Source organism: Hyla sarda, chromosome 6 (assembly GCF_029499605.1).
Source record: "Hyla sarda isolate aHylSar1 chromosome 6, aHylSar1.hap1, whole genome shotgun sequence".
Taxonomy (NCBI): domain Eukaryota; kingdom Metazoa; phylum Chordata; class Amphibia; order Anura; family Hylidae; genus Hyla; species Hyla sarda.
The window spans coordinates 283,840,049-283,852,670 of NC_079194.1; the positions used below are offsets into that span (position 1 = coordinate 283,840,049).

The 12,622-nt window shown below is 48.2% G+C and overlaps 1 protein-coding gene across 1 annotated transcript in view; it reads right to left on the reverse strand.

The window, feature by feature from the left end:
* Positions 1-12,622, reverse strand: part of BBS1 (Bardet-Biedl syndrome 1) — a 61,703-nt gene that overhangs the window by 48,695 nt on the left and 386 nt on the right. Inside the window, exons 2-4 of the mRNA XM_056527527.1 lie at positions 9,919-9,989; positions 2,660-2,694; positions 2,305-2,577 (exon numbers count right to left, since the gene is read on the reverse strand). Coding sequence (XP_056383502.1) covers positions 2,305-2,577; positions 2,660-2,694; positions 9,919-9,989 — 379 coding nt within the window. The remainder of the gene's footprint in view (positions 1-2,304; positions 2,578-2,659; positions 2,695-9,918; positions 9,990-12,622) is intronic.

Here is a 12,622-nt window from a genome sequence, read left to right on the forward strand (position 1 = left end):
GCAACGTAGCTCTCCACAAAGATGGAAGGGGGGGTTGTTTCCTTGCAACTCAATGCTTGGCCATTTAAAGAGCCTTGAAGCATGACTGGGGAATGACCGCAAGTTAGAATCTCTCCCAAAATGAAGGGTTACTCCTTTGTAGATTGCTGTTTTGGGGTGCTTGCCTCTTGTTAGTACAGTGTAGGGTGCTGTTTGGCTAGCAGAGAGGGCTTTATTGTGGGACTAAAATATTTCTCCTTAAAAGGGGTGCTCCGAGGAAGTTAAGAAAAAAAAATGCCCCAAAGCCACCATAATACCTGTTCTGTGTCCCCTGTAGTTATCCATGTGGTTTTGGCAGCTCTTGTGGCCCCTGTAGTCTTCTTAATAACCCTTTTCCTTGCTTGCAGCCCAGACTACAATTCCCAGAAGACAGTGCAGCTCTGTGTAATGCAGGGGTCCTCAAACTACGGCCCGCGGGCCACATGCGGCTCACCAAGGACATTTATCTGGCCCGCCGCTGCCTGAGGACATCTCTGTGTCCCGAAAGATGTCCCGGGAAGGTGGTGCACGCAATCACTGACATCCCGTGCGTGCGCCCATAGCAACGGAGCGCGGAAGAGCAGAGCAGCGATGAGGACGTGCGCTGCCCAGCTTGGTAAGGGTTACCAGCGACACGTCAGCTTCGGTGCTCCAACCACGGCTCCTTCGGTCCCGGGACTTACTGCTATGTGAGGACCGGAGGCTGGAGGCTATATGTCTATGGGGGAACCGTACTGCACCCAATGTGGGGGAACCGTACTGCACCCAATGTGGGGGAACTGTACTGCCAACCCTAATGTGTGGGAACTACAACCTAATGTGGGGGGAATCTATACTGCCAACCTAATGTGGGGGGGAACTGTGCTGCATACTTAAAGGGGCAGTCCACAAATAAGATATAGAAGTGTGCATAGGAATTTGTTCATGTTTTTTTATCTATAGTCCGGCCCTCCAACAGTCTGAGGGACCGTGGACTGGCCCCCCCCCCCCCCCCCCCCCCGTTTAAAAAGTTTGAGGACCCCTGGTGTAATGGCTGTCAGCCAATTGCTTTCACTATCTGTGTGCATGCTGTGTTGTTGTAAACACAGTCAGCAGCACACACTACATGTCTTTTCTTTTAAACTATCCTTCCCCCAGTAATAAATCATGCTATGCTCTGAATGGCAGCAGTCAGTGATAAGATCTACAGCAGGAAAAGAGCAGCGTTGTGACTGAGAATCTTCACTGGGCTTCTCTGTTGCAAGGTCCTCACACAGGGAGAGGGAGGGGAGGTTTGCCTGTGAAGCCAGAAATCACGTGGTGTTTGTCTTGCAGGAGGGTGGGGCCTAGTCTCAGTGAGAGGTTTACAGAAAGACAAGCAGGATCTGAATATGATGTCTTTCTCTCACTCTCTGCATGTAAGTGACAGGTGAAAGAGGGAAACTGCTCTATATAGTTAATGAATGATATTTTGAAAAATAAATTGGTTGGTGAGAGGAAAAGGATGGGCTACAGGTTTACTTCCCCGGAGTACCCCTTTAAAGGTTAAACCTTCTCCTTTTGGAGAGGGCCATAAGGTGTGTCAAGTCTTATAGGCCATGCAATACTCCACTAGGAAAAAATGGTTGGAGTCCCACTGATCCCTCTATTCCATATTAAGAATATTCCCATAGGCTGTGGTAACATGTTGTGTTAACTCATCACGTTATCGCCAAAATTTAGGTTTTTGAACTGTGATTGCTCAAATTGTAGGAAAAAATGCGGCAATGCTGCAATGAGGTAACGTGTGAACACAGCCTTAGGCTGAACATCCACATTCAATATTTTGCAGTGGATTCTGGCGATTTATAGGGAGGGAAACAAGTAACAATCAAAAGGTTCTGGCATGTACAGTATAGGATAAGGTATCTTATGCAGAGTTTAACAAAGTCTGTCTATGACCAATTCACTTTAAGGGTATATTCACATTCCAGGCAGACATTCCACAGGCACCAACAGAACAGGACAGCGCTAGGACCGATCGGAAATGCTATGTGTCCAAAGTAGGCAATGCATTTCTGAGCGGCTTCTGTCGAAAGTATTGACATATAATTTCTTTCTGCGGAGGCCATAATTTAAAATTCTGCACGGAAATTCTGCCTTGTGCACAGTGCAGCAGAATCCCATTGAAAACAATGGGACCTGCTGCAATGGAATTTTCAAGCGGATTTGCCATGTGAACATAGCCTAACCTGGCTTCCAGCTATATGTTTACAGGCCCTCCCGCATCCATGCTCTCTGTGAAGAGCTTCTACTTCTTTATCTTACCTCCTTAGCTTGATCCCACACTTCCTTTTCCAGGGGATTGACCTCAAGTGCTGGCAAAGTGAATTTGAAGTAAGGTCTCAAATTCTTGTACACGTATATAAATGGTCCAGAAGCCACAGCCACGGCAGGCGTACGTGGCTCATTTTGATCCATCAAAAAGGCTGCAACACCAGTTGGCATGTCAAGCAAAGTGTTCTCGGACATGAGACTTGTGCCCTTATAGACTTTCAGTTTCATGTTATAAGCCTCGCTGCCAATATCACCAGCCACCATCTGTATAGGGAGACAAGGATCTGTTCACAAATCCACCAATCTAAGACACAAGACATGTATTATATCTCACCCTTAAACTTACCTTAAAATCGCCGTCCCCATGTAAGTCAGCGAGACCTTGGAAGAAGAAAGAAAATTTGTGAACACTCTGTTCTATATCAAGGGTGGAAAAAAAGCAGATCCCTAGCAAAAGGTTGAGCCATCAGTTCAGAATGCAGGCAGTGTTTCCCAAACAGGGTACCTCCAGCTGTTGAAAAACTCCCAGCATACCTGGACAGTCAATGGCTGTCCAGCAATACTGGGATTTGTTGTTTTGAAACAGCTGGAGGCTCCGTTTTGGAAACAGTGCTGTACCAGACGCTTTTCATTTTTATTGGGGGTGGGGTAACTGTGTAGGGGTATGTGTATATGTAGTGTTTTACCCTTTATTTTGTGTAGGTGTAGTGTAGTGTTTTTAGGGTACAGTCACATGGTCGGGGGTTTACAGCAAGTTTCCCGCTGTGAGTTTGAGCTGCAGCGGAAAATTTGCTGCATCTCAAACTTGCAGCGAGAAACTCACTGTAAACCCCCGCCCGTGTGAATGTACCCTGTACATTCACAAGAGGGGGGGGGGGGGGGACCTCCAGCTGATGCAAAACTACAACTCCCAGCATGCCCTTTGGCTGTCCGTGAATGCTGGGGGGTTGTAGTTATGCAACAGCTGGAGGCACACTGGTTGCAATTTTTCTACTTAACTCAGTGTTTTGCAACCATTGTGCCTTCAGCTGTTGCAAAACTACAACTCCCAGCTTGTACTTCCAGCCAAAGCGCATGCTGGGAGTTGTAGTAGTGCCTTCTGCTGTTGCATAACAACAACTCCCAGCATGCGCTTTGGCTGTAAGTGCGAGCTGAGAGTAGTAGTTTACTCCATCACACCACCTCCCATAAACTTGCATTGAGGGCACGGGGCCGTGACGTCACAAGCCCCCAGCTACCGTATCTAAGCGTTCAGAACACTTTGTTCTGAACGCTGAGCAGCGGAGTACCCCTTTTAAAGGGCTTATCCACCATAAATTGATTTTAGTACCTGTCAGACAGTAAGGGACATGCTTAAGAATGATCCATGCTTCTCCTGGGGCTAAATGGCTATGTTGTGAGATTACCATAAAGCTGAGACTATTTTTTTGTGAACTGGCTGCTTTCTGTTGGAGTTCGTTCCCTCAAACTACAAATCCCATAATTACTTGTTTGTAAGTGTGAGGTTACTTTCCTCCCTTCCACACATCAGCCACCTCACCCATTGGAACACACCTGTGATCCCTTCAATGCATTACAGGGGTGTGGACTTTTTTTTTTTTAAACTACTTGTCCAAGGGACTAAAACGGAGCACAATCTACTTGTCCTGGTACATAAAATAATTTCAACCAAAATAGTCTATAAATAAGGTCTTTATTAATAGAAACTTCATAGGCAGACCAGTATGTCACCCCATTAGGTGGATAGGGCCCCTGGTAAGTAAGTCTGCCCCATTAAGTAGGTAGTCCCCCCCTTCAGAAAGGTATGTCCCTTTATCAGGTCGGTACGTCTCATCAGGTAGGTAGGCAGGTAGGGCTCCCCATGTAAGTAAATAATGCTCCAGATAGATATGTCCCCCCATTTGGTAGGAAGGGTGGGCTCTCCCAGTAGGCAGAGCGCCAGAAAGATATGTCCCCCATTAGGTAGAGGTCCCCCATATGTAGACTGGTCCGCAGATAGATATGACCCCCATCAGGTAGGGCTCTTCAGTAGGTAGAAAGGCCCCCAGATAAATATGACCCCCATCAGGTAGGGCTCCCCAATAGGTACACAGGCCCCCAGATAGATATGATCCCCATCAGGTAGGGCTCCCCAGAAGGTAGAAAGGCCCCCAAATAGATATGACCCCCAGCAGGTAGGGCTCCCATTTAAATAGTTATACCCCCTAAGTTTCAACCAAGGTGCCTCCAGCTGTTGCAAAACTACAAGTCCCAGCATGCCCGGACAGCCGAAGGCTGTCCGGACATGCTGAGAGTTATAGTTTTGCAACAGCTGGAGGCACCATGGTTGCGAAGCACTGCCCTAAGTAGATAGGTTAGCTTCTAGTGGTAGGCAGGTCCTCCCTTATATAGTAAGTAGCCAAGTTTGAGTAAGTAACTCACTGCTACTTTCATCTCCCTGTTCCCTGTGGGGACTTCCTGGCGGAGGTGCGCGCAGCGTTCTGTCATTCTGCGTGGCATGTGCAATGACGTCACTGATCGCGCGCACCTCCGCCAGGAAGGCTCGCTATAGGCTGCAGCATACAGCTGCGGTGTATAGCAGTTTAGTAACGGGGGCATGACAGTCTTTCCCAGTCATATGTGAACCCTTCCGGACGAATTCACCTGCCCGGCGCCCGGAACTGCATGTCCTGTGCGTCGGGCGATACAATTCCCACATCCCTGCATTAGACCAGTGTTTTCTAACCAAGTTGCCTCCAGCTGTTGCAAAACATCAATTCTTGCAGAATGATCTCCCTCCCACCCAACGGTCACTACACCCATTGAAGCAAAGAGGGGCTCCCTCTGAACACCTGACTAGTGATGTAATGTCTCAATCCACACAGCAACCTGGGAAAACCTTGGGGCAAAAATCAAAGAAGAATTGCGAGACCACCATGAAACACAGGTACAGACACTATATTATGAACTACACTAACTTCACAGCCCCTGTAGCATAGTCAAATAAAAAAAACTCCCGGAATACCCCTTTAATGCCCTTATGTGGCAAGACCCAATCCTGTAATAATTTACATATATGTGTCTGAGACATCTGCATGCCGAGTTTTGCAGCAATCCAACATCCAAAACAAATCTGTGCACCCGATCCTGATAAACAGGAAGATGCTAAAAAATTGTCTGTCTCCTTTAAGAGATTGTGGCATACTCTGTAATAATAGGCAACTAGTCTAATCTGTATCTAATCCCTAGTAATCTACTTCATCCCTGTGGATTAACCCTTTACAACGTACATCCAAAGTTTACTTTATATTATGTTATGCCATGTGTTGTGTGTTAATATCATGTTACATTATATAAAAATATATAAATTAAAAATGTGGACTATATAAGATACGATATATACTAATATACTCAGAGGCGTGGAAATAAAAATTAAAAAAACACTTGTCCGAGGGACTAAAACGGAACACAATCTACTTGTCCCTCATGACGATCCACTTGTCCTGGTACATAAAATAATTTAAAACAAAATAGTCTGTAAATAAGGTCTTTATTAATAGAAACTTAATAGGCAGACCAGTATGTCACCCCATTAGGTGGATAGGGCCCCTGATAAGTAAGTCCGCCCCATTAGATGGGTAGTCCCCCATTAGGTAGGTATGTCCCTTAATCAGGTAGGTACGTCCCCTCATCAGGTAGGCAGGCATGAAGGGCTCCCTAGTATGTAAATAGGGCCCCAGATATATATATTTCCCTCCAGTTGGTAAAAAGATAGGGCTCCCAGACAGAGCCCCAGATAGAAATGACCCCCATTAGGTAGAGCTCCCCAGTAGGTAGACAGGTCCCCAGATAGATATGATCCCCATCAGGTAGGCAGGTGGGGCTCCCATTTAAACAATTATACTCCCTAAGTCAGAGCTTTCCCAACTTTTCATGGTGACGCCCTTACATAGTTCGGTGACACTCTCTAGCAGTTATACTGCCAACTGCATGCATCTCGTTGCGCGTCGACAATGCACAATGTAGAACCAGTATCATCATTAGAAAAGCTGCCACCATCCTGTGCCAGTTCATCCCCCCCCCCTTTATCCCACCCTGTGCCATATCATTCCCCTGTGCCATTATATTCCCCCTTCTCTGATGCTGCCTGTGCCATTATATTCCAGCCCCTCTCCCCCCCGTGCCATTATATTCCAGCCCCCCTCCCCCTGTGCCATTATATTCCAGCCCCCCTGTGCCATTACATTCCAGCCCCTCTCCCCCCCGTGCCATTACATTCCAGCCCCTCTCCCCCGTGCCATTATATTCCAGCCCCCCTCCCCCTGTGCCATTATATTCCAGCCCCCCTCCCCCTGTGCCATTATATTCCAGCCCCCTCCCCCTGTGCCATTATATTCCAGCCCCCTCCCCCTGTGCCATTATATTCCAGCCCCCTCCCCCTGTGCCATTATATTCCAGCCCCCTCCCCCTGTGCCATTATATTCCAGCCCCCTTCCCCTGTGCCATTATATTCCAGCCCCCTCCCCCTGTGCCATTATATTCCAGCCCCCCTCCCCCTGTGCCATTATATTCCAGCCCCCCTCCCCCTGTGCCATTATATTCCAGCCCCCCTCCCCCTGTGCCATTATATTCCAGCCCCCCTCCCCCTGTGCCATTATATTCCAGCCCCTCTCCCCCCCGTGCCATTATATTCCAGCCCCCTTCCCCTGTGCCATTATATTCCAGCCCCCTTACCCTGTGCCATTATATTCCAGCCCCCCTCCCCCTGTGCCATTATATTCCAGCCCCCCTCCCCCTGTGCCATTATATTCCAGCCCCCCTCCCCCTGTGCCATTATATTCCAGCCCCCCTCCCCCTGTGCCATTATATTCCAGCCCCCCTCCCCCTGTGCCATTATATTCCAGCCCCCCTCCCTCTGTGCCATTATATTTCAGCCCCCCCGTGCCATTACATTTCAGCCCCCCCCTGTGCCATTACATTTCAGCCCCCCCCCCTGTGCCATTATATTTCAGCCCCCCCTGTGCCATTATATTTCAGCCCCCCTCCACCCTGTGCCATTATATTCCAGCCCCTCTCAGCCCTGTGCCATTATATTTCAGCCCCCCCCGTGCCATTATATTTCAGCCCCCCTCCAACCTGTGCCATTATATTCCAGCCCCTCTCAGCCCTGTGCCATTATATTTCAGCCCCCCGTGCCATTATATTCCAGCCCCCCCCTGTGCCATTATATTTCAGCCCCCCCCCCGTGCCATTATATTTCAGCCCCCCTGTGCCATTATACTTCAGCCCCCCCCGTGCCATTATGTTTCAGCCCCCCGTGCCATTATATTTCAGCCCCCCTCCCCCCTGTGCAATTATATTTCAGCCCCCCTTCCCCCTGTGCCATTATATTTCAGCCCCCCCTGTGCCATTATATTTCAGCCCCCCCTGTGCCATTATATTTCAGCCCCCCCTGTGCCATTATATTTCACCCTCCCCTTCTTTGCCACATCATTCACTGATTCACCAAACCCCCTATCCCTGCTTTTACCTGTCCTCCGTCCCCATGTGCCCTCCTGAAGGCTCACAGGCTCGGCGGTTATGTTGCTGAACCTTTCGGAGGTGTGCGCGATGAGTGACGTCACTGCACGCACCTACGCCAGGACACAGACATCCTGCGCAGCTCACTATAGGCTGCAGCATACAGGAGTTTAGTGGCGTGGCGAGAAGGATTGCCCCGTTATATGTGAATTCCTCAGGCATTCAGCCCTGCTTGCGCGAAGCAGGGCTAAATGCCTGAAGAATTCCCCTGCCCGGCGCTCGGAACTAAATGTCCCGGGCGTCGGGCAATACAATTTCCACATCCCTGATACTATACCAATACTTTGATATTAGGAGGAGTAATTTAAGCTCTTGGAACATGACCCCAAAACTATCACTAATGATATAGGGCAGTGATGGCGAACCTTTTTGAGCCCGAGTGCCCGAACCGTAATGCACGCCAACTTTTTTCCCCTCAAAGTGCCAGCAGAGCAATTAAATCAGTATAGTTCCCCCACATTAGGGCTGGCAGTATAGTTCCCCCACATTAGGTTGGCAGTATAGTTCCCCCACATTAGGTTGGCAGTATAGTTCCCCCACATTAGGTTGGCAGTATAGTTCCCCCACATTAGGTTGGCAGTATAGTTCCCCCACATTAAGTTGGCAGTATAGTTCCCCCACATTAGGTTGGCAGTATAGTTCCCCTACATTAGGTGCAGTATAGTTCCCCCTCATTAGGGGCAGTATAGTTCCCCCACATTAGGTTGGCAGTATAGTTCCCCCACATTAGGTGCAGTATAGTTCCCCCACATTAGGGTTGGCAGTATAGTTCCCCCACATTAGGGTTGGCAGTATAATTCCCCCCCACAAGGTTGGCAGTATAATTCCCCCCCACAAGGTTGGCAGTATAATTCCCCCCCACAAGGTTGGCAGTATAATTCCCCCCCACAAGGTTGGCAGTATAATTCCCCCCACAAGGTTGGCAGTATAATTCCCCCCACATTAGGCAGGCAGTATAATTCCCCCCACATTAGGCAGGCAGTGTTCCCCCCACATTAGGCAGGCAGTGTTCCCCCCACATTAGGCAGGCAGTGTTCCCCCCACATTAGGCAGGCAGTGTTCCCCCACAGACATACAGCCTCCAGCCATATACAGTGTATGGCTGGAGGCTGTATGTCTGTGTCGGAACACCGAAGATGACGTCCCGCTGGTCACTAACCATGCGCGCGTCATCCTCGGTCCCCCCCCCCCCCCGATGCTCCGCTCTGCTTTACGGGCGCATGCACGGGACGTCAGTGACGTCCCTGCGTGCTCTACCTCCCAGCAGTTCCTGGGTTTTTAAAGCTAACGCGGGGCCGCAGAGAGGTAACCGTTACATCCTTGTGTCCCGAAATGACCTTTCGGAACACAGGGATGTCTGGAATGTGACGGGGGCCTGTGGCCGCATGCCCACAGAGGGGGCTCGGCGTGCCATATGTTCGCCATCACTGATATAGGGGGAGATCAGAACTTGTGCAAAGGAAAAGTTGCCCATAGCAACCAATCAGATCGCTTCTTTCAGTTTGCAGAAGCGATCTGATTGGTTGTTATGGCCAACTTTTCCTCTGGACAGGTTTTGATAAATCTCCCCCATAGAGTATTGGCCCCATTATATGGGGCAGAGGGACGTTTTGGGCACCAGGGCAGCCACAAATTCTGTACCTCCTTTAGTTACTGTCCAAATAGCTTAGGCCTTGTCAAATTAATACTACAGATCATGCCTCCCATCCTGTAGAGCAGTGGTCTCCAAACTGTGGACTGCCAGATGGTGCAAAACTACAATTCCCAGCATGCCCAGACAGCCAACGGCTGTCTGGGCATGCTGGGGGTTGTAGTTTTGCAGCTTATGGAGGTCCACAGTTTGGAGACCACTATGGACCTCCAAAAGCTGCAAAACTACAACCCCCAGCATGCCCGGACAGCCGTTGGCTGTCCGGGCATGCTGGGAATTGTAGTTTTGCACCATCTGGAGGTCCACAGTTTGGAGACCACTGCTGTAGAGCCATGTTGACCAATTGAAACCCATACCTTCTGTTATAGTAACCTGTGCTCCCTATAGCTACTTACCGATACAGGAGGAGAACGTATGTAGACCGGCAACCGGATCGTAGTGGGCATCCAGCCACTTGGAGGACTCACTAAATAGAGACACAGAAAGGTAAAATGATAATGATTTTTAGCGCATTTGGTGAAAATACATTGATAGACCTACCTCACTAGTAAAATGGCTCACAGACAGGAAGAGGAGCTCTATATGGCAAGACTGACACCGTGCAGGTAGTCCTGCTGTCGTTCCCATGGTGACCATGCCACTCGGAGTGCCCTCATAATGGGGTAGATGTTGCGTACTGCATCTCCCATGATGCTCTTACAGCCATACAACTGCCAAAGCATCATGGGAAATGTAGTCCGAAACATCTAAATGCGGTGGGAGAAACGATCTGCTGAGAGCTTCTCTCTCCCGGAGAGGTGGACGCTTATCTTCTCCACCTGTACTAGTGATTGGCCGAGGTCTCTGCACCCAGACCCCCAACCAAAAGCTTTGGACTTTAAGTAGTCAAAAAGGGGTTAAAGTTAATACCTGTCTACAGGATAGGTCATAACTAGCAGATTGTTGAGGGTCTAACTGCTGGGGCCTCCACCTATCACAACAAAGCACATTGTCAAGTGAATGGACCAGCAGCACTCATGTTGTCGGTCCATTTATTTGGGGGGGGGGGGGGGGGACAAGGGACCTCTGTTCTCATGATTGACTGGAAATGTCTCATTAAAGGGTTACTCCGGTGGAAAACATTTATTTTTATTTTATTTTTTTGGTACCAGAAAGTTAAACAGATTTCTAAATGACTTCTATTAAAAAAAAATCTTTACCCTTCCAGTACTTTTTAGCAGCTGTATGCTACAGAGGAAATTCTTTTCTTTTTAATATTATTTTTTTTTGTCTTGTCCACAGTGTTCTCTGCTGACACCTCTGTCCGTGTCAGGAACTGTCCAGAGCAGCATTAGGTTTGCTATGGGGATTTTCTCCTGCTCTGGACAGTTCCTGATACGGGCAGCAGGTGTCAGCAGAGAGCACTGTGGACAAGATAAAAAAGAAATTCCAAAAAGAAAATAACTTCCTCTGTAGCATACAGCTGCTAAAAAGTACTGGAAGGGTAAAGATTTTTTTTTTAAATAAAAGTCATTTACAAATCTGTTTAACTTTCTGGCACCAGTTGATTTAAAAAAATAAAAAAAAAACTTCCACCGGAGCACCCCTTTAATCAGACAGGCTCTCCGGACATTCTAAGAGTTGTAGTTTTGCAACATCTGGAGGCACACAGTTTGTAGACCACTAGTTTAGAGCAATGATCTCCAAACTGTGGTTCTCCAGCTGCTGCGAAACTACAACTCCCAGCATGCTTGGAGAGCAAATGGGCTGCTGGTACATTCACTTGGGGGACAAGAAACCGCTGTTCTCCCAATTGCCTGTGGGGGGGGGGGGGGGCCTAATTAATCAGATAATAATCGCCTATAATATTGTATAATATAATAAGCTGGTGGATTTGAGGTCTGACCTCTGGGACCCCGTAGCGATCTCCAAAATGGTGCCCGCCTCTCCCTGCAGCAAAGTGAGGAGGGGGCGGCACGTGCTCCATGAATTGTCTATTGGAGTCCTGGAAATACACAAGTACACTGGTCTCTTATGGGGCAGATGTGTTTTGGGGCCCCCTTAGACCCCAGGGCCCCAATGCGACTGCTAGCTCTATAGCTACGCCCCTGCCGCTTCATGCAGCAGGGAGAGTGGGGCACCTTTCTATAGGTTACTAGGGATCCCAGAGGTTGGATTCCACACAATTATAAACCCCTACCCCAGTGTTTCCCAACCAGTGTGCCTCCAGCTGTTTGAAAAACTACAACTCCCAGCATGCCCGGACAGCCAACGGCTGTCCGGGCATGGTAGGAGTTGTAGTTTTGCAACATTTGGAGACACACAGTTTGGAGACCACTGGATTAGAGCAATGATCTTGCACCTGTGGCTCTCCAGCTGCTGCGAAACTACAACTCCCAGCATGCCCGGACAGCCAACGGCTGTCAGGGCATGCTGGGAGTTGTAGTTTTGCAACAGCTGGAGGCACACTAGTTGAGAAACACTGGGGTAGGGGGTTTATAATTGTGTGGAACTCCCATGCTGGGAGTTGCAGTATTGCAACAGCTGCAGAGACACAGGTTGGGGATGACTGGGTTAAAGGGGTACTCCGGTGGAAAACTTTTTATTTTTTTAAATCAACTGGTGCCAGAAAGTTAAACAGATTTGTAAAGTACTTCTATAAAAAAAAAATCTTAATCCTTCAAGTACTTATTAGCAGCTGTATGCTACAGAGGAAATTCATTTCTTTTTTGTCTTGACCACAGTGCTCTCTGCTGACACCTCTGTCCATGTCAGGAACTGTCCAGAGCAGCATATGTTTGCTATGGGGATTTTCTCCTGCTCTGGACAGTTCCTGATACGGACAGGAGGTGTCAGCAGAGAGCACTGTGGACAAGATTAAAAAAAAAAGAAATTCAAAAAGAAAAATAATTTCCTCTGTAGTTAACAGCTGCTAAAAAGTACTGGAAGGACAAATATTTTTTTTAATAGAAGCAATTTACAAATCTGTTTAACTTTTTAACCAGTTGAATTAAAAAAAAAGAAAAAATGGATTACCCCTTTTAGGGGTTAAAGGATAACATTGTATACCTGGTGGTCTGCAGTGGAGAGGGGGTTAATAGTAACTTCAGTAGTCTAGGG